At 46.8% G+C, this 18,662-nt stretch overlaps 1 protein-coding gene across 1 annotated transcript; it reads right to left on the bottom strand.

Moving 5' to 3' along the window:
• Positions 1-8,409: 8,409 nt before the first annotated feature.
• LOC140532730 (G-protein coupled receptor 22-like) lies at positions 8,410-13,532 on the bottom strand. The gene has a single exon (XM_072651530.1). It carries the CDS (start codon positions 10,878-10,880, stop codon positions 9,582-9,584), a length of 1,299 nt encoding a protein of 432 aa, XP_072507631.1. The 5' UTR covers positions 10,881-13,532; the 3' UTR covers positions 8,410-9,581.
• Positions 13,533-18,662: the final 5,130 nt, after the last annotated feature.

Below are 18,662 nucleotides of genomic sequence, written 5' to 3'. Positions count from 1 at the left end.
AGAACTAAAACAGAGAAAGAAAACTATAGACCAATTTCCTTAATGAATTTTAATGAAAAATTTTTGAGTAAAATGCTAGCAAGAAGATTACAGTAATACATCCCAAGTATTATACACTATGATCAGCTGGGATTTATACCAAGAATGCAGGGCTGGTTCAATGTTAGGGAAGATATCAGCATAATTGACCATATCAAGAACAAAACCAACAGAAATCATGATTATCTCAATAGATGCAGAAAAAGGTTTTGACCAAAAAAACACGTTATTAAAAAAAAAACTAGAACACATAGGAATAAATGGATCTTTCTTTAAAGTGATAAATAGTATCTATCTAAAACCATCAGCAAATATTTTCTGTAATGGGGAAAAGCCAAAAGCATTCCCAGTAAGAGCAGGGGTGAAGCAAGGATACCCATTATCAACATTATTATCCAATATTATACTAGAAATGTTAGGGATAGGAATGAAAGAAGAAAAAAATTGAAGAAATAAAAATAGGCAATGAGAAAACAAAATTATTATGACTCTTTGCAGATGACATGATGTTATACTTAGAGAATCCTAGAATCAACTAAAAAAACGAGCTGAAATAATGAACAACTTTTGCAAAGTAGCAGGATATAAAATAAATCCATATAAATCATCAGCATTTGTATATATAACCAACAAAGTGCAGCAGCAAGAGATAGAGAAATTCCATTTAAAATAACTGCAAACAATATAAAATATTTGGGAGTCTACCTGCTGAGACAAACCTACTAACTATATGTACACAATTACAAAATTTGTTTCACACAAATAAAGTCAGGTCTAAACAACTGGAAAAATATATTAATTTCTAATGAGTAGTCTGAGCCAGCATAACAAAAATAACAATTCTACCTTAATTTACTTCTTCAGTGTCATACCAATCAAATTACCAAAAATTATTTTATAGAGATAGAAAAAAATAATAAAATTCATCTAGAAGAACAAAAAGTCAAGAATATGAAGGGAATTAACAGAAAAAAATGTGAGGGAAGGTAAACTAGCCATACCAGATCTCAAACTATATTGTAAAGTAGTAGTCATCAAAACCGGTACTGGCTAAGAAACAGAGTGATAGAGCAGTGTAATAGATTAGGTACTCAAGACACAGCAGTGAATGATGACAGTAATCTACTGTTTGATAAACCCAAAGACCCCAGCTTCTGGAACAAGAACTCACTATTTGACAAAAATTGCTGACAAAACTGGAAAATAGTATGCCAGAAACTAGGTATACATCAGCATCTCGCACTGTATACTAAAATAAGGTCAAAATGGGTGCATGACTTAGACATAAAATGTGAGTCAATAAGCAAATTAGAAGGGCAAGGAATAGTCACCAGTCAGATCTATGGGGGAGGCAGAATTTATGACCAAATGAGATATAGAGAGCATTATGAGATGTAAAATAGATAATTTTGATTATGCTAAATTAAGACGATTTTGCACAAACCAAACCAAGATTAGAAGGACAGCAGAAAGCTGGGAGACAATTTTTACAGCAAGTATCTCTGGTATAGGCCTCATCTCTCAAATATCAAAAACTGGGTCAACGTTATAAGAATATAAGTCATCCTCCAAACTGGTAAATGGTCAAAGGACATGAAAAGGCAGTTTTCAAACGAAGAAATCAAAGCTACCCATAATCATATGAAAAATTCTCTAAATCACTATTGATTAGAGAAATACAAATTAAACAACTCTGACGTGTCACTTCATGCCTATCAGATTGGCTAACATGACAGAAAACAAAGAGGACAAATGTTGGAGGGGACATGGGAAAATTGGGATACTATTGCACAATGCTCTGTTGGTAGAGTTGTGACCTGAGAACTGATCCAACCATTCTGGAGAGCAATTTGGAATTTTACCCAAAGGGCAGTCAAACTGTACCTACCCTTTGATTCAGCAATATCACTGCTAGGGCTGTATCCCAAAGAGATTTTTTAAAAAGGGGAGGAAAGGATCTACTTGTACAAAAATATTTGTAGCAGCTGGTTTTGTGGTAGCAAAGAATTGGAGATTGAAGGGGTGCCCATTAATTAGGGAATGGCTGAGCAAATTGTGGTATATGAACGTAATAGAATACTATTGTGCTATAAGAAATGATGAGCAAGATAAATGTTGGAGAGGATGTGAGAGAGTTGGAACACTAATACACTGTTGGTGTAGCTGTGAACTGATCCAACCATTCTGGAGAGCAATTTGGCACTATGCCCAAAGGGCTACAAAAATGTGCATACCCTTTGACCCAGAAATGGCTATGCTTCTAAGGACTGTATCCCCAAGAGATCGTGAAAATGGGAAAGGGTCCCACATGTACAAAAATATTTATAGCAGCACTTTTTGTGGTGGCCAAATACTGGAAATCAGGGGGATGCCCATCAATTGGGGGATGGCTGAATAAATTATGGTATATGAATGTAATGGACTACTATTGTGCTATAAGAAATGATGAACAGGAAGACTTTAGAGAGGCCTGGAAAGACTTACATGAACTGTTGCTGAGCGAAAGGAGCAGAACCAGGAGAACATTGTACATAGTAAATGCAACATTGTCACATAATCAACTATGAATGACTTATTCTCAGCAATACAATGATTCAGGATAATTCCAAAAGATTTATGAGAAAAAATGCTATTCACATCCAGAGAAAGAACTGATGGAGTCTGAATGCAGATTGAAACATACTACCTTCACTTTCATCATTTTTTGTGGTTTTTTCTTTTGCTCTGTTTCTTCTCTCACAATGTGACTAATATGGAAACTTGTTTTACATGATTGCACATATATAACCTATGTCAAATTGCTTACTGTCTTGGGAGGGGGGAGGTAAGGGAGGGAGGAAGAATAGTGGAACTCAAAACTTTTAAATGAATGTTAAGATTTGTCTTTACATGTAATTGGAAAAAAATACTATCAAAAATATTTATTTACTTATTTTAAAGTACTGCACTCAGTATGGCAGTAAATTTATAAAACTTAGCAGTGGCCACTGGATTGGAAAAGATTAATTTACATCCCAATCCTAAAGAAGGGTGATGCCAAGAAATGTTCAAATTACTGAACAATTGTGCTCATTTCACATACCAGCAAGATTATGCAAGCTAGGCTTCAGCAACTTGTCAAAGAGTCAGAGGAACCAGAGACCAAATTGCCAACATTAACTGGATTATGGAGAAAGCAAAGGAATTTCAGAAAAACATCTACTTCTGATTATATCTACTTAATTGACTACACTTAAGCCTTTGACTGCATGGGTCACAACAAAACGTGAGAAGTCCTCAAGTAGATGGGAATACCAGATCATCTGAGGAACCTGTATGGGGCCAAGAAACAACAGTTAGAACTGAACATAGAACTAATTGGTTTAAGATTGTAAAGAAGTACAACAAGGCCATATATTTTCCACCTTATTTATTTAATTTATATATGCAAAGTACATTGCGCAAAATGTCAGCTCAAGGAATCAAAGCTGGAATTAAGGTTACTGGAGAAGTATCAACAATCTCAGATATGCAGATGACATAACTTTGAAAGGAGAAAATGAAATGGAATAAAGAAGCCTCTTGATGTTTGATGTTTGAGGATGAAAGAGGAGAGTGTAAAAGCTGGCTTGAAACTAAACATTAAAAAACTAAGGTCCTGACAACTGATCCCATCAGTTTCCAGCAAACAGAGAGAGAAGAAATGGAAGCAGTATCAAATTTTATATTCTTGGGCTCAAAGATCACTGAAGATGGTGATTCCAGCCAGGAAATTAAAAGACTCTCCTTGAAAGAAAATCTATGGCAAATCTGAATGGCATACTAAAAAGCAGCTGACACAGGGCCATAGAGTTATAACTATGGTTTTTTCAGCAGCAACGTATGGCCATGAGAGTTGGACTAGAAGGAAAAGCTTTGCATTGCAGAATTAATGCTTTCAAATTGTGGTGTTGGAGAAGACTTTTGAGAGTCCTTTGGACAACATGGAAATCAAATCAGTCAGTACTTAGAGAAATTAATTCAGGCTGTTTACTGGAAGGTCAAATACTGAAGCTGAGGCTTAAATATTTTAGACCCACAATGAGAAGACAAGACTCATTGGAAAAGACCTTGATGTTAGGTAAGATTGAAGGCAAAAGGAAAAAAAGGAAGGCAGAGAATGCAATGGATAGATAATATCACAGAAACAACAAACATCAACTTGGACAGACTCTGAGAGATAGCGGAGGATGGCATGCTGTAGCACGCCATAGCATGCTATGGTTCATAGGACCAGGAAGAATCAAGCACAACTAATGTACAACTGAACAACAAAAAGGTGTTGAAGCGTTCTCCTGGCTTCCTATGAGCACGGGTATGAATTATTTCTATGTCCTCTACCCTAAAACCTGTTCAGTGATTGATACCTTGTGAGCCTGAGAGCTCATACGGTTGTTGTTTTTGCGTCTTTTTGGAGAATACCAATGACAGCACGTAGTAGGTGAAGCCGAGTTGCATTGTTGTCAGCCTCACTTTCTCTTTCAGAGTCATGGAAGTCCAGTGACAAAACAAAACTCAGGATGACTGGTGATGGCCAGGGTGCAGTGAATGAGCTTGGCATCTTTGATGTCTGTACCAAGCTCTAAGCACTCCACGGTAACTACTTTATCCGCCTTCATGGCCATTGGAACAAATTGTTCTCATTCACCCATTCCAACCAGAGGAAGTCTTCACATGCTTGGGGCAGACATCCCTCAATTCACTGAAGGCCCTCACCTGGGGCTCCAAGAATCTATAGCATGCCTAGCAGCAGGCATACCCTGGTAAAACCATCTTGGCAGATGGGTTTAAACAAGGTTGAGGGTAACCAATGGGCCTCAAAATCCTTGTACGGTAATGCAAAGTTGATAGCTCCCCTCAGGTGATTTCTGCATACAGGCATATCTTGGTTTTTTGTGCTTTGCAGATACTGTATTTTCTGCAGATTGAAGGCTTGTGGCAATCCTGTGCCAAGCGAGTCGCTCAGTACCACTTTTCTAAAAGCACGTGCTCACATCATGTCTCTGTCACATTTTAATAGTTCTGCAACATTTCAAACTTTTCCATTATTCTTATATCTGTTATGATCCATGATCAGTGATCTTTGATGTTATGGTTGGAATTATTTTAGGGCACCAGGAGCTGAGCCAATACAAGGCTCTGATCACTCTTGTGTGTTTTGACATCATCCACCCCCCTTTGCAGTCTCTTCCCCTCTCCTCAGGCCTCCCTGTTCTCTGAGACACAATATTGAGATTAGGTCAGTCCATAAGCCTCCAATGGCCTCTGAGTGCTCAGGTGAAAGGAAGGGTCAATCAATGCGTTTATCTTTGTCTTGTTTTAGGAAAGTGCTGCAGTCACCCCAGCCTTCAGCAACCGCTGCTCTGATCAGTCAGCAGCCATCAACGTGGAGGTGAAACCACGGGCAAAAAGATCATTACTCTCTAAAGGTTCAAATGATGGTTAAGATTCTTAGTAATATAGTATTTTAAATGAAGGTATATACAGTTTTTTAGACAAATGATTACCGCACACTTAATAGACTATAGTATGGTGTAAACATAACTTTTATATACACTGGGAGACCAAAAAATTCTTGTGACTCACTTTATTGTGATCTGGAACAAACCCGAAATAGCTTCCAAGCATGGCTACCCTGGCGTTGCCAGTATCCACCTATCTGAGAGGAGTCAAACAAGCAAGAAAAGTGAGAGAAAGATCTCCCAAGTGCACTTCGTGTCCAGAGGAAGCGTCCAAGGTTGGGACACACACCGTGATTATCTTTGTTATTCTTTGCAGCCTCAGCTCTTTCCAATTTACATCACAACTAACACTATTCTTACAAGAAGGCTGGGCTTTGTGCTTATCTGACATTTCCTACCCTTGTTTCCCTCTTATGTCCCTGTCTTTTATTGGTCATTGAGTTCCCTATATATGTGCCTACATTTCTTTTGGCAACTTCTTTTCTCCCTCGTAGACATATTTTATTTTCAAGTCTTGGGGATTTCATTTTTGAGATCTTCCTGCTTGTCTAAGGCTGATTTTCTTTGGGTCTTTGCAGGGCACAGGAATCCTACCTTTCAGTTTTATGTAATAGAATCTTTTCTGAGACCTGAGGAGGAAGGGGAGTGGGATTATACCTTCTCATTCAGTTAGTTCAGGAAAAGGGGATTTCAGTAGTTTGCTAGAGGGCAATTTCTGCTTCCAGGGCTCAGACTCAGAGGAGGGTGGCAAGGACTTCAGAAATTCACAGACTTAGAGCTCAAAGGGACCTTAACATTTACTCAACTCCCTGGAAATTGAGGTCCAGAAAAGCGCACTTGTCCACCCCATACAGGTGGATTGCTTTTTCTCAGGCTTTGGGTATTGTTCGCAGGGCCATTTTTAAATGATTAAGGTTGCAAAGCACTTTCCTTCCCTAGGAAAGTAGGCAGCACAAAGAGTATAATCCTCATTTTGAGACGGAATTAAAGCCCAATGAAGTTATTTGTCCATAGCTCCACATCTGACGAGTCTAAAACCTGAAATAAAAACCCAGCTCTTCTGACTCTAGGTTCGGTGCTGTTGATGTTTTAATGAGCTCCATAGCTAATATTTCTTGCTCCGCTGCTCTCAGTTTCCATGGTAGTCTCTTGGCCTAGGAGGTCATGCTCAGTTGTATCCAGGTATCTGAAAGCTATCTTAATAGATGTAACTTTCCCAGCTTCATAACCCCAATCCCTGTGTTTAACATACTTAGAACCTTTCGAGGAGTTTCTTGGAACTTTTCCCACTGAAAAGCCTCATAAAGTACCTAAGACACCCGACCTTGTGCCCTCAAGACCCATTATCCAAATATCTATAAAGTGTTTCCTTGAGTGCTGGAGGGAGATGTGAGGAGCTCTAGACCTGGTTACTTACCTAATTTTCCCTGTCCCACGCCCCTACAAAGTGGCTGAAGTTCCAGGGTCAATGTGACTTTCTAACAGGCTTCTGGCAGGATTTAGCTTCCAAAGAATAGGGCTCTAGGGAGTTGGAGTACTTAGTGATTCCAGTTCTACAGAAACCCATCAGTCTGGCAACGGTTCTTGATTGTGCCACAAGGGTGCGCCTGTGTGACATCTGTGGATATTCGAGAATCTGAGATGGAAAGGGGTGCCAGAGATCATGGTCCACCTTCCCTACCATCCAGGAATCCCCTCTAAAGTATCCCTGTTGGAAATCCTGTGGCCTCTGCTTAAATGTCTACCATGATAAGATACTCTCATTTGGGATGGCTGTTGGGACATTTTTCCTGATGCTGAGGTGAAATACGCCTTCCCATTCCCTATAGTTCTGTGTAGGTGTCTCCCCTCCTTTCCTCTGCTTTCCCTCCCTCCTTTCTTCTCCTCTTCCTTCCATCTATTCATGGGATATTACTCACCTCTAGGCACAGAGCGAGGGGGAATGGTGGGAGAACGCTAGGGCCGATGGGATTCAAGATTCATTCTTACAAACTGGATTCATCATGAAATATTTTGTTGGGCAAGGGCAACTTCTCTTTGCAACCCCCAGCCCCTCTTTTGCCCTCCTTCACTTTCTAGGTCTTCCTGGAGTGTTTCAGCTCTCACTTTTACCTCTCCTGAGGCAATATGACTTGTTTCAATTTAGCTGCACAGTTGAGTGACAAGGACATTGCCTGGGGATGAGTTTAATCTCAGTTCTTCTACTTAGGTCCCCCATGACCTTAGACATGTCACATTTCAGGGGCCACAGTTTCTTCATCCATAGTGAGGAGCTGAAATTGATGGTCTGCAAAGTCCCTTCTAGTTATCAACCTTTATCCCTGATTACATTTTAACAGGAATCTGCTTCTTTCCATTCTAACTCAGAGTAAGCAGACCTGGAAGATGAGGTGGGGTGCAAATTCAGGACCCACAAATGGCTATATAGTTTATACCTTCCCTGCCTCTGGAGGCCCCACTAAACTTCCAACTGGACCTTACCTATCCCCAAATCTACTTCTTCCAGACCATTCCCCAATGTCCTGCTGACAAGTGACTTTCCCCTAGAACAGTCTGAGATGTAGTGGCAAGAAGGGTCTAGAACCTAGAACTTCTGTCTTGACCAGAAGGTTCTTGAGAGCAGAGTTTGATCAACAGGATTTGAATGGGAAGTGGGGCAAGAGCAGCACTGACTGAGACCAGTGAAGAAAACTGTTGGGAGGAGGACAGCTCAGGTTTCTATCAACATATGCAAATTATTTTCAAAACAAGTCAGCTCCTCAGGTTTCATGGAGCTATTGTATGGTAAGTACTGGTTCTTTGTCCCCTCACAAAAAGGGAACCAATTGCCTCTATATTTTCCATACCACACCCCAAGGACCCAGAGAGAGGACAGAACTTTAGAAGAAGGGATGGTGATCAAGTTTATTTAGTTAAGAGGGGAAGGAGCAGATCCTTTGTAAGTATTTTGCAGAAAGACCTGGGGCCACCTCAGTCACCAGGGGAACTGAACACGACCAGAAAAGTCACACCAGACTGGACAATATTAAAAGTAAAAACTACATGTAGGGATAGAGTACTCCCCTAGGGCATTTACTTTTCTGGCCCAGATAGGGGAAGCAGCTGCCAAAGACCCTGGGCACCCCCAGTAAATCATACCCTCGAGGATTTGTACTGAGAGCCAGTCTTTAACCCTGGCAGTTTGGCCAAAGCAAGAAGGAACTTTGACCTGCCGCTATGTTGTTTTCCCTCCCACCATAACGGACAGCACTGCACCTTTTCCTTCTGGGGGGTGGGGGGTGGGGTGGTGTTGCTGGCAGAGAGAAGACAGATACCTGGCCCCTCTGGGACAAGCGAACCAAGGACAAGCGGGAAGACCAGACAGGATCTCACCCTCTAGCTAAACCTGTGAATGGGGAAGGGGTGACTCTAGGGCTGGTGACTCTTTGGGGGCAGGGATGGGGTAATTGAGGACCTCCACCTGGAGTTATTGCTGTGATAAGCCCGATCAGGGCAGTGGGTCTCCTGTGGGGTTTTCTTTTCCCTAGCCCCATTATTGCCTTAATGGTGTAGCTAATAGGGGCACCCCACCATCCCCCGGAAGCAGAGCACTACGTGGTGGCTAGGGACTTGTGAAACAATGGAGACTGTGCTTTCTTTGGTGATGGGTGATGGGGCTGTGCTGGCAGGAGTTAGAACTTAGAGGATGCTCTCCTCCAGCTCCCCTGCAGGTTCCAGGGGCCCAGGGGTGGTGGGTGCTGGTGACAAGTCCTGGGCCCCCCAGGCCACTCAGGGCAGGAGAGCAAGGAAAGTCTCCAGTCTGTGCTCATCTGCAGGACAGGGTCGATGAATGAGACCTTCAGCCAGTGGGCATCCACCTCCAGGGCAGGGACATTGGGCTGTGGCCCTCAGTCTGTGGGCACCTTTAGGTCAGAAAAGCCAGATGAATCCTGGGCATTCGCAGGGAAGATGCACCCAGATGAGGCTGTTAAGTCCATGGGCACCCTTGACCCAAGGATACTGGGGAAATCAGTTACCCTCACTCCACCGAGGCCTGCAGGGCAGAGGCAACGGTTGAAGTCCTCAGTCCGGGGGCTGTCCATCCAAGGCCAAACCATGGTCCCCGGCTTCCTCTGCCCTGCCCTGGCCTTTGCGCGTTCCCAGCCAGGAACTGCGCACAACGGCAGCAGCCGGAGCGGGCGGTTCGGGCCGCAAGGCGCACACGGCGTGCCTCCGGCCTTGGCTTCGCAGCGCCCGGCTGAGCGAGCGCCGAGGGAAGGCGTAGAGCAGCGGGTGCAGCACCGTGGTGCCATAGGCCGCCGCCAGGCAGCACAGCCGCAGGCGTGCCAGCCGCTCGCTCGGGCCCAGGCACAGGAGGAGCAGATTGCCCACGGACAGCGGAGCCCAGCAGCCCACGAAGGAGCTGACGATGAGCAGCGAGCGGCGCAGCACCCGCCGCCTCCGCGCCCGCCGGTCCCGGTGCCTGCGCACGGCCCGCCGCAGCGCCAGAATCACGGACACCGACGTTTGCAGGGCCGGCGGCGGGGGCGCGGGGCCCGGGGGCGGCGCCATGGGACTCAGCCCGCGGGCCTGTGCCGCCCCGGCTCCGCGGCCGCAGCCTCGCCGCCTCCCCCTTCTCCTCCTCCGACTGGCTCGCGCCCCGAGGCCCGCGCTCAGCGCATGGAGGACGCGCGCGTAGGTCACCAGCAGCCCCACGAGAGCCGCCAGGAAGGCGGGGATCTGCACCAGGAGGTGCCCCCTGCCAGCAGGCGCCCCTCGGCCGCCCGTCCCCACGCAGGACACGCCCGTGCGGTTGTCGTGGTCGGCGCCCGAGGCCTCGTCCCCCGCCCCCGGCGCCAGCCCGGCCTCCACGAAGGGCAAGGTGAAGGCTGCCAGGGACAGCAGCCAAGCGACGGCCAGGAGCACCAGCGCCCGGGCGGGCGTGAGGCGCCGGCGAGCCGGCCGCGCCGACATGTCGTAGCGGTCCAGGCTCACAGCGAGCACGCCGGCCGCCGTGGCCACGCCGCTGAAGGTGACCCCGGCCTCGTGGAAGCGGCAGAGCAGGCCGGCGGGGCGCGCCGAGGCCGGGGCGCGAGTGGGCATCGTGGGCAGCAGGAGCACGGCCACGCTGAGCGGGACACAGAGCGCGCAGATCAGAGTGTCCAGCACGTGCAGGCTGAGGGTGAGGCGGGCACTGGCCGAGGCCCGGGGGCCGGCCCTGGCTCGGTGCAGGAGCAGGGCGGCGGCATTGCAGCCCAGGCCCAGCGCGAGCTCCAGGAGCAGCACCCCGGCCAGCGACGCCCGGAAGCCCCCAGGGAGCGGTGCCCCTGCTCCCGGTCCGTCACTCGTCTCCAGCCCTGGAAGGTCCGAGTGGGGCTCCATGGGCCGGGCTCAGCATAATCCCGGAGCCACCTGGAAGGAGGGAAGAAGGGTAGGAGAGGGAGAGGGAGGGGAATTTGGCAGCACTGAAGCCCAGGAAAGTGGGCGCGTTCTTCCCCCTCTCCATCCCAGGCAATCAGTAAACACTTCATGGCTCCTGCATGAAGGCACTGTGCTAAGGGAAGTTCATGCTGGCGGTGGCTTAACCTTGCTGAACCAGAGTTTCATGTGTTGAATGACTATTGTGAGGAAAGTGGTTGTCAGCCTTAAGTCTTATTTAAATGGGAGTTACTGCTCACTGCAAAGAGTATTGGGAATTGGGAACCTGGCTCTTCCATTCTTTATGGTCTTTATGACCAGCTGCCTGCTTGCCCTCTGAGCCTCAGGCCAACTGTTTACCTAAACTGTAGAGCACAATGCTCTAAACAGAGCCCAAGGTGCTTAATAAATGAGCTGGACTAGCTTGATTTTTAGGTCCTTTTCTCCACTGGAAACTTCCTCCAGGAAGGCTGGGAGGAATTTCTATTCCCCTCATCCAAACGTGGACCTTCTTTTATTGGATTCTGACTTGGAACTTTAGGAGAGAAGCAGCACAGTGAGTGAGAGTCAGGAGGCCTGGGTCAAATCACAGTCTCTGAGAGTATCTGCAAAAGGGGGTGAAGATATTTTCATCACCTCACAAGGGTGTTGTGAGGAAAGTGCTGAGTAAACAATAAAGCTCTGTAGAAATGGGAGTTTGCTCTGACTTCTGCTTCCCCTCAAGATGGAAGCTCTCCAGTAGAGAAGCAAGGCCTCCCCAACCTTGTCTCAATCCTTCCTGAAACAGCATGCCTCCTGCTCTGGGAAATGAGAATGTAATTAAATGTCTGACTTCCTTTCCTTTGGCCAACAGCTCTGGGCTGCCCCCCTTCCATGGACCCTGATATCTGAAGCCACCTTTTGCTCTGAGAAAGGGGGTGGGCGTAGGACAGTGTGCTGTCTTGGAATTTTGAAACTGGTTGGCCTAAAAACCTCTAATTTTGAGTCCCAACTTTGCTACTAACTACTTGTTTGAATCTGGATGAATTATTTAACTTCTCTGGGTCTCAGTTTCCCTATCTGTAAAAGGAGGGGGTGGAATAGATGATCTTTAAAACTCTTTTCTACTTCTAACATCCTATCCTATGTTCTAAGGTCTATTCCAGTTCTAATGTTATAATTCCAGTGAAGGAACCAAGTGTCAGAATTAGGGAACATGCAGCAGCTGTTGCCCCATCTGGCAAGATGACTAAGTGACTCCAACTCCACCCCACCAACCTCCCTGCCCTGGCTGTCAGTTAACCAAGGGTAACTGGAGTAGGTATACTGACTTTGTCCTCTCTCCTCAAACACACATGGTCAGTTAGGGGTGGGAGGAGGGAGGAGAAAGACTGAGAATAAAGGACTGAGCTCCGGTCCCACCCACATCCTCACCTACACCTCAGATTACAGGCCCTTTTCCTCTAGTTTGGGGCCTCTCAGTGGGGTTCGATAAAGGCAAACCTGTCCTGGAGGAGGCAGCTCTCAATCTCTCCTGCAGGGCTCAAAGAGAGTATGTGTAGTTCTCTCTTCTGGCACTGCTGAGGGTGAGATGCCCTTGATGCATGGCCAAGGTCAGAAGATGATTCGCTCCTCCAGAGGCTCTAGTTTAGACTGGGTGTTTGTAAACAACCAAAAAGAGACACAGTTTCCAGTAGCCTTCTTTAATGGTATTCCCAAAGGGGCTCCCTTTGGGAAGCATCTGACTCCAAGACTACCTCTAGGGACATGAATTCAGAGCTGAGGGAAACTCAGGGCTGATTTCCTCCAATCCCCTTATGACCCAGTCAGGGAAACAGATCCAAAGAGAGGAAGAGACTTATACACAGCAAGTAAACGTCAGAGTCTGGCTAAGAATCCAAGTCTCCTTGACTTCCTGCCCAGGGTCCTCAGGATGTTTCCATTCCACTGAGCTGTGTCTAATAGATGAATTCCCAAAAGATTAGCCTCATCTGAGTTTGTGTTGGACATAAGCTCTCCCCTATCAACCTGTCTGGGTGATTCACCTCTCATTTCAAATCCAGATCAGAGCCCACCTCAGCAAAGAAGCTTTCCCTCATTTTCCCAGAGGCACCTTTTCTTCTTTCTCCCTTAAGCTCTTATCTGATTAATGAATCACTTCCTACTAGTTTACATATCCTGATCTCTAACAAAGAAGGGACCTACCCAAGGGTGGAGTGGTCTCTGGATCCTTACTCTAGTCTCTTTGGCTCCCTCACTCTTCTACAGCACCAAGGCAGGGTTTCCTTCTCAGGGGCAGAGGAAAAGATCACTTGATTTAGAAACACAGAACTTGGATTTAAATCACTCACTACCTGTGTGACCTTGGCAGTTCTTCTCTGGCTTCTTTCCTCATTTATAAATCAAAGAGTTGAACTAGATGGTCTGTAAGGTCTCTGCCAGTTTGAAAATCATAGGATCCTATGCCCTGAGTTGTCCCCTAGAATAGAGGTCCTTGTGCCCCATGGGTACCATCTTTGGGGTAGGGTTACCTTGGAAAGTCTCAAACTCAGGCTACTTACTATCCTGGTGGCTAAGTATCTAGGGCTCAGGCAAGGGGTTCACTCACCTTCCTTTCTTCCAACAAAAGAATGCTGCCTTGTGACTGGGGCGGGGGGGGGGGGGGGGGCGGGATTCTGAGAAATCAGTTTCTCTCATAACTAAAGATTGGGACATTTCAGTGGATGCTCCCCACCCAGCCCAGCGACCATTACACCTGGGCCCCCTTCTCAGCTGAGGCACATTTTTATTTATCCTTTGGTCACAACATAGGATTTCACACAACTACCCCTAATAGATGGGGCTCAATACCTGGGTCGGGGAAGGGACGCCTTAGACACGGGACAGGCAGCTCCTGATGATTGCTTAATGGTCCCCAGCAAGCTGGCTGCGCAAAGGGGCAGGAACTGACTTCGCATCTGGGGATGGCTCGCTAGGGGGATGGGGGCCCTCTCCTTGCCTTTGGTACAGTTCCCCCAACCCCTGTCCGGGGTCTCACCTGGGCCCACAGGCTCAGCTTCCCGCCGAGGCCAGTCCCGCCGGCCCGGCCCGGCCGCTGCCCACCGGGGGCTCCGGCGTGCCCTGCCTTCCTCTGGGCTGGTTCCACGGCCGCTGCGGATGTTCCCCCATCTCCGCTGCTGCCAGCTCAGCTCCGGCCTCTTGCTCTCCTCCACTCGCGACTCTCAGCTCCGGTTCCCTTCCCCACTCCGCCTGCGCTGCACTGCGCGCAGCCCCGCACAGCGCAGCCCCGCACAGCGCAGCCCCCGCACAGCGCAGCCCTTGCGCGCCCCCGCCCCTTCCCTGCGCGTGTCCGCGTCCCCGCGGCTCCCACACCACCCCTCCAGGTATTCAGTGCCCACAGAGCAGACAAGCACCTATATCAAGCCACGCCCCCCCTGCGGTTTGTGGGATTGGGGAACTGGGCCCTAGGAGCTTTGGGTTTGTTTTTCCATCCTCTGGGTGCCTTCTCCAGATGCTTAGGGCATCTTCCGCAGAGGCTTGTTGCTATAGCGAACCCAACCCTCCATCATTCATTCATTCGACACTTGTTAAGTGCTGGCTGAATTCGGAGCCACTAGCTGGGGAACAGAGAAAGCTTAGATAAGGCAGGACGACTGCTCTGAGAGTTTACAAGATGAGTGTGTCTAGCTCCGAGCCTCAGTCCTCATGAAGCTCAATCTAGTAGAGAATTCCGGACTTAGGGACTGTCTTGACGACAGCTTCATCATCCTGTGAAAACAGGGCATAGGATCAAAGGGCCAGGCCAGGCTTGGCCTTGACAAGGAGCAGGGACCATCTCACCAGCTCCCACCGGAGGGGAGGAGGTAGATGAAGATTGAGGGGGTTTTAAGTTTGGGAGCAACGAGGGATTACAGGTCGATGGTTAATCTTTTCAGTAAAGACGAGGTCTTTTGGTGATAGGGGTTGGACTGGCTTCAGGGAGAGATTTGGAAGAGCTCTACAGGGATGTGACAGGGAAGGGATAAGAGATGAAGTCATCGATCCTCTGACCTGATAGGGACCTCAGGTGGTTCAAATCTCTCTCTGAATAGGAATATCCTCGACAAATATCGAAATCCCTGATCATCTAGCCTCTGCTTGAAGACCTCCACTAAAGGGTAATTTACTACTGTGGTTACCCATTCTGTTGCTGGACAGCTCTAACCCTGGGAAGCTTTTCCTGACTTCAAGATAAAAATCTGTTTTTCTTATCGGGCTGTAGTTAGCATCCTGTTGAAGTCAGATAATATACTCTGGAAGTTACCTTTGGCTACAAGAGGTGAGGGAGGGGGGAGTTCAAGATATTCAGTTAACTTAGTCCAGCAAATTCCACCCTTTTCCTCTTTCTATTCCCCATTACAAGCCTTTATTACCATCTGGACAAGCGCAATACATTCCTACTCTTTCCAATTCATTCTCTCCATGTTATTATTCCTAGAATAATTTTTAAATTTCATTTGAAACTATTGAACTGTACTCATTCTGAATAACTTCTCACAAAAAAACCCCAAAAAACCTGTCCATGTCAGCCCTATGCTCAAAAATTTTCAATGACTTCCTGTTGCCCGAGTTAATTCTTTTGCCAACACCCTCCAGAATCCAGCATTCCCCTACTTTTCTAGCCTTACCTCACATTATGCCTGTATTCATTCTCTATACCAGAAAAACTGAACTATGTGTTCCCTTTCCAGACCCCTCTCCTGTACTTTCCTGAGGAGATGCCTTTGTGCCAAGAACTAGAATGTTCCCTCCCCTCAAATATCATTTCCTCCACTGAGCCTTCTTTGATTCTCCTCTCCTTCAAATTCAGCAACTTTCTCCCCGCCCCCCCCCCCCAAGTCTTCACGTATTTTGTCTGTCCTTTTCTAATGTGCACTAGACTGTGAGCTCCATGTGAACAGGGACTGCCCTACCTAAACTTTTCCCCTCAATGACCATCATTGTTCTTAACATGATTAATGTTTATTGAATGACTTTGTCCAGTTGAGCTCCATGACACAGGGAAGAGAAGCAGAGGAGACAGGGTAACGTCAAGGGGGCTCAGTCTCTCCTTTTAGTTTGTCTGGAGTGATCCACAGATGATGAATGAGGGGAAGGGAGTTCTCCCAGGTCTATGACCAACAGAGAAAAGCATCCCTAGTCTACATCCCTCCCTCCAAAGCCCACCCCACTTACAGCACTAATCACATTCTGTCTTTTACTGTAGTTCTGTCCTCTATCCTGTCTCTACCTAAACTGTGAGCTCCCCTAGGGCAAGGACTTCTCTGCCCCCAGCTCAGCACCATGGGAAGGATCAATGAATTTTTGCTTAATTAAAACGTACCCTGAACTCCCACTTTTGTTCATACATGTATGCTAAGCAGAACATAAGAACCTTCTCCCTCCTACTCCCATAAGCTGACCTAGGGTCTACTCCCAGTTTCTAAGAGCATCAAGCACAGGACTGGGAATGGAAATGGCAGTGAGGAAAAATAAATGCTTGTTTGCCTGAGTTTACCTCTCCCCCTAAACGCAACCCATATATCTGACAGATTTGTATATGCAAAAAAGCTTTTTATAACCAAGCAGTCAGTCACCGTTCCCACTCAACTCCGCCCAGTCTCCATGGACTGACTATACATATGCATGGCCACAGGAATGGATGTATGAGTAAGTTTCTCCTAACCAACACTTTTAAAGCAAATCTAAATCATTCAATCTTATCATTCCATACCTGTAATTATATATAAATAAAAATTAGCATTAGTTCTCAAAATTGAGAAGTTTGTGCATGCAGAAAGAATGACCAGCTTGGGACACTGAAACTAGACAAGACTTGGGATTATCACATTTAGACCTAGAAAGGACCTTAAAGGTAGTTAGGTGGTGAAGTTTATTAGAGGGCTGTGCTTGGAGTCAAGATACAAGTTCAAATCCTGCTCCAAATGCTTACTGTGTAACCCTGGCCAAATCACTGCCTTTGTTTGCCTCAGTCTCTTCAACTGTAAAATGGGGGTGATAATAGCACCGACCCTGAGGAGTTGTTGTGAGGAGCAAATGAGGTATTTCTGCATTGTTAACACAGTCCTTCCTTCTTCCCCTCTCATTTAGTTCAAGTTCTTTCTTTTACAACAGAGAAACAGGACCAAAGAGTGTAAGTAAGGAGACTGGCCAAGCTGAGATGCAAACCCAGGTCACAGGGTCTTCACTGTCTTCTGCCTCTGCCCCAACCTCTCATGTGCCCTGCCTGGCTTCCCTCAGGACCCCTCTTTAACACTGCCTTCTGCACAAGGCCCCCAAACGTTAGCTCTTTGTAGGGGTTTTGTGTAGAATCACAGACACTATGCTGTCTGGGCTGTGGAGTATATGCTTCCCAAGGGCAAGGAGTATTTCACATTTGTCTCCATATGCCCAGCATCTAGCACCTAGTGCACAGGAGCTAAAGAATATTTGTTGATTGACTTAATCACAAGATTTGAACACATAAAATCTATCCAATCCCCTCATTTGATGAATGAGAAAACTGTAGCCCAGAAAGATGAGGGGATTTTTCACCCAATGTCACCCAGGGACTGGAGTTATGGAGTTGGAATCTCAACCTGGGTCTTGTGACTACAAATCCATTCCTCTCTCCACAAAGTCCTGCTGCTGTAAGGAAAGATGTGCAGAAGATTCCTTCATAGGATGGAAGGTGGAGGTGGTGGTGGTGTTCTGACCCCCTGGGACCCCATTTAGGGTTTTCTTGGCAAAGATACTGCAGTAGTTTGCCATTTCCTTCTCCAGCTCTTTTTACAGATGAGGAAACCAAAGCCAACAGGGCTAAGTGACTTGCCCAGAGTCACTCAGCTAGTGTCTGAGACCACATTTGAACTCAGAAAGCTGCATCTTCCTGACTCCAGGCCCACTGCTCTGTGCACTATGGCACCACCGAGCTGCCAAGGTAGAAGGCAGAACTAGACAAACTACAAAAACCCCATCAGACTTGGGAGTCGAGAGATCTGGGCCTCAGTGCTGGACTTTGGCTACCTGTGTGTGATCATGGACAAATTCTTTTCTTTGTCTAGGACTATTTCCCTGCGAGGGAAAACGGACCAGAATATCCAAAAAGTCTCTCCCAACTCTAAATCTGATGAGTCTAACATACTACAAGGAACAAGTCCCTAACTGGGCCGGGCATCCCATACTCAAGAGCTCCTCCAATCCTTCCCCACACATAGCCTGAGGCACCTAGTCTAAGCTCTGGTTTGGGGATCAAGAGCTAGGTGTGAAGTTTGACTCTGCTTCTAGTAAAATAAAATCCCTTTTGTTCACAGCTTCTTAGCACAGTGCCTGGCACGTGGCCAACATTCCCCCTGCCCTTCTCCTACTTGGATCACTTCAGACAAGTGGCTTGATTTCTCCATGAAGTCAAGGAGTGACAGCAGCGGGTCTCAAGCCTTCTGAGTATGAGTATTCACTGACCATCAAATGATAGTAATTAAAATGTCACCTGCCCCCCTAGCCTCAAAGCCCCTCTCCTCATCTGTGAAGTGGGGTTCGAATAAGGTAACACACATGAGGCACTGCACACAAATATGCAGGGCACCCACGAGCCTTCCTGGCTCCCCCTTATGCTAAAGGGTGGGGTCATGCATGTCTTCTTTTCCACCCTGACCCCAAAGATGCTGGATGGAACCAAGGTTTCGGGAGAAGCTTGGAAGGAGGTAGGAGCAGGTGGTCCCTGGTGGTCTGGGGATGGGCAGTGCCAAT

The sequence above is a fragment of the Notamacropus eugenii genome, chromosome 1 (genome assembly GCF_028372415.1).
Source record: "Notamacropus eugenii isolate mMacEug1 chromosome 1, mMacEug1.pri_v2, whole genome shotgun sequence".
NCBI classification, from domain to species: domain Eukaryota; kingdom Metazoa; phylum Chordata; class Mammalia; order Diprotodontia; family Macropodidae; genus Notamacropus; species Notamacropus eugenii.
The sequence above is the reverse complement of the archived record's forward strand: the minus strand, read 5'-3'. Positions and strand labels throughout refer to the sequence as shown.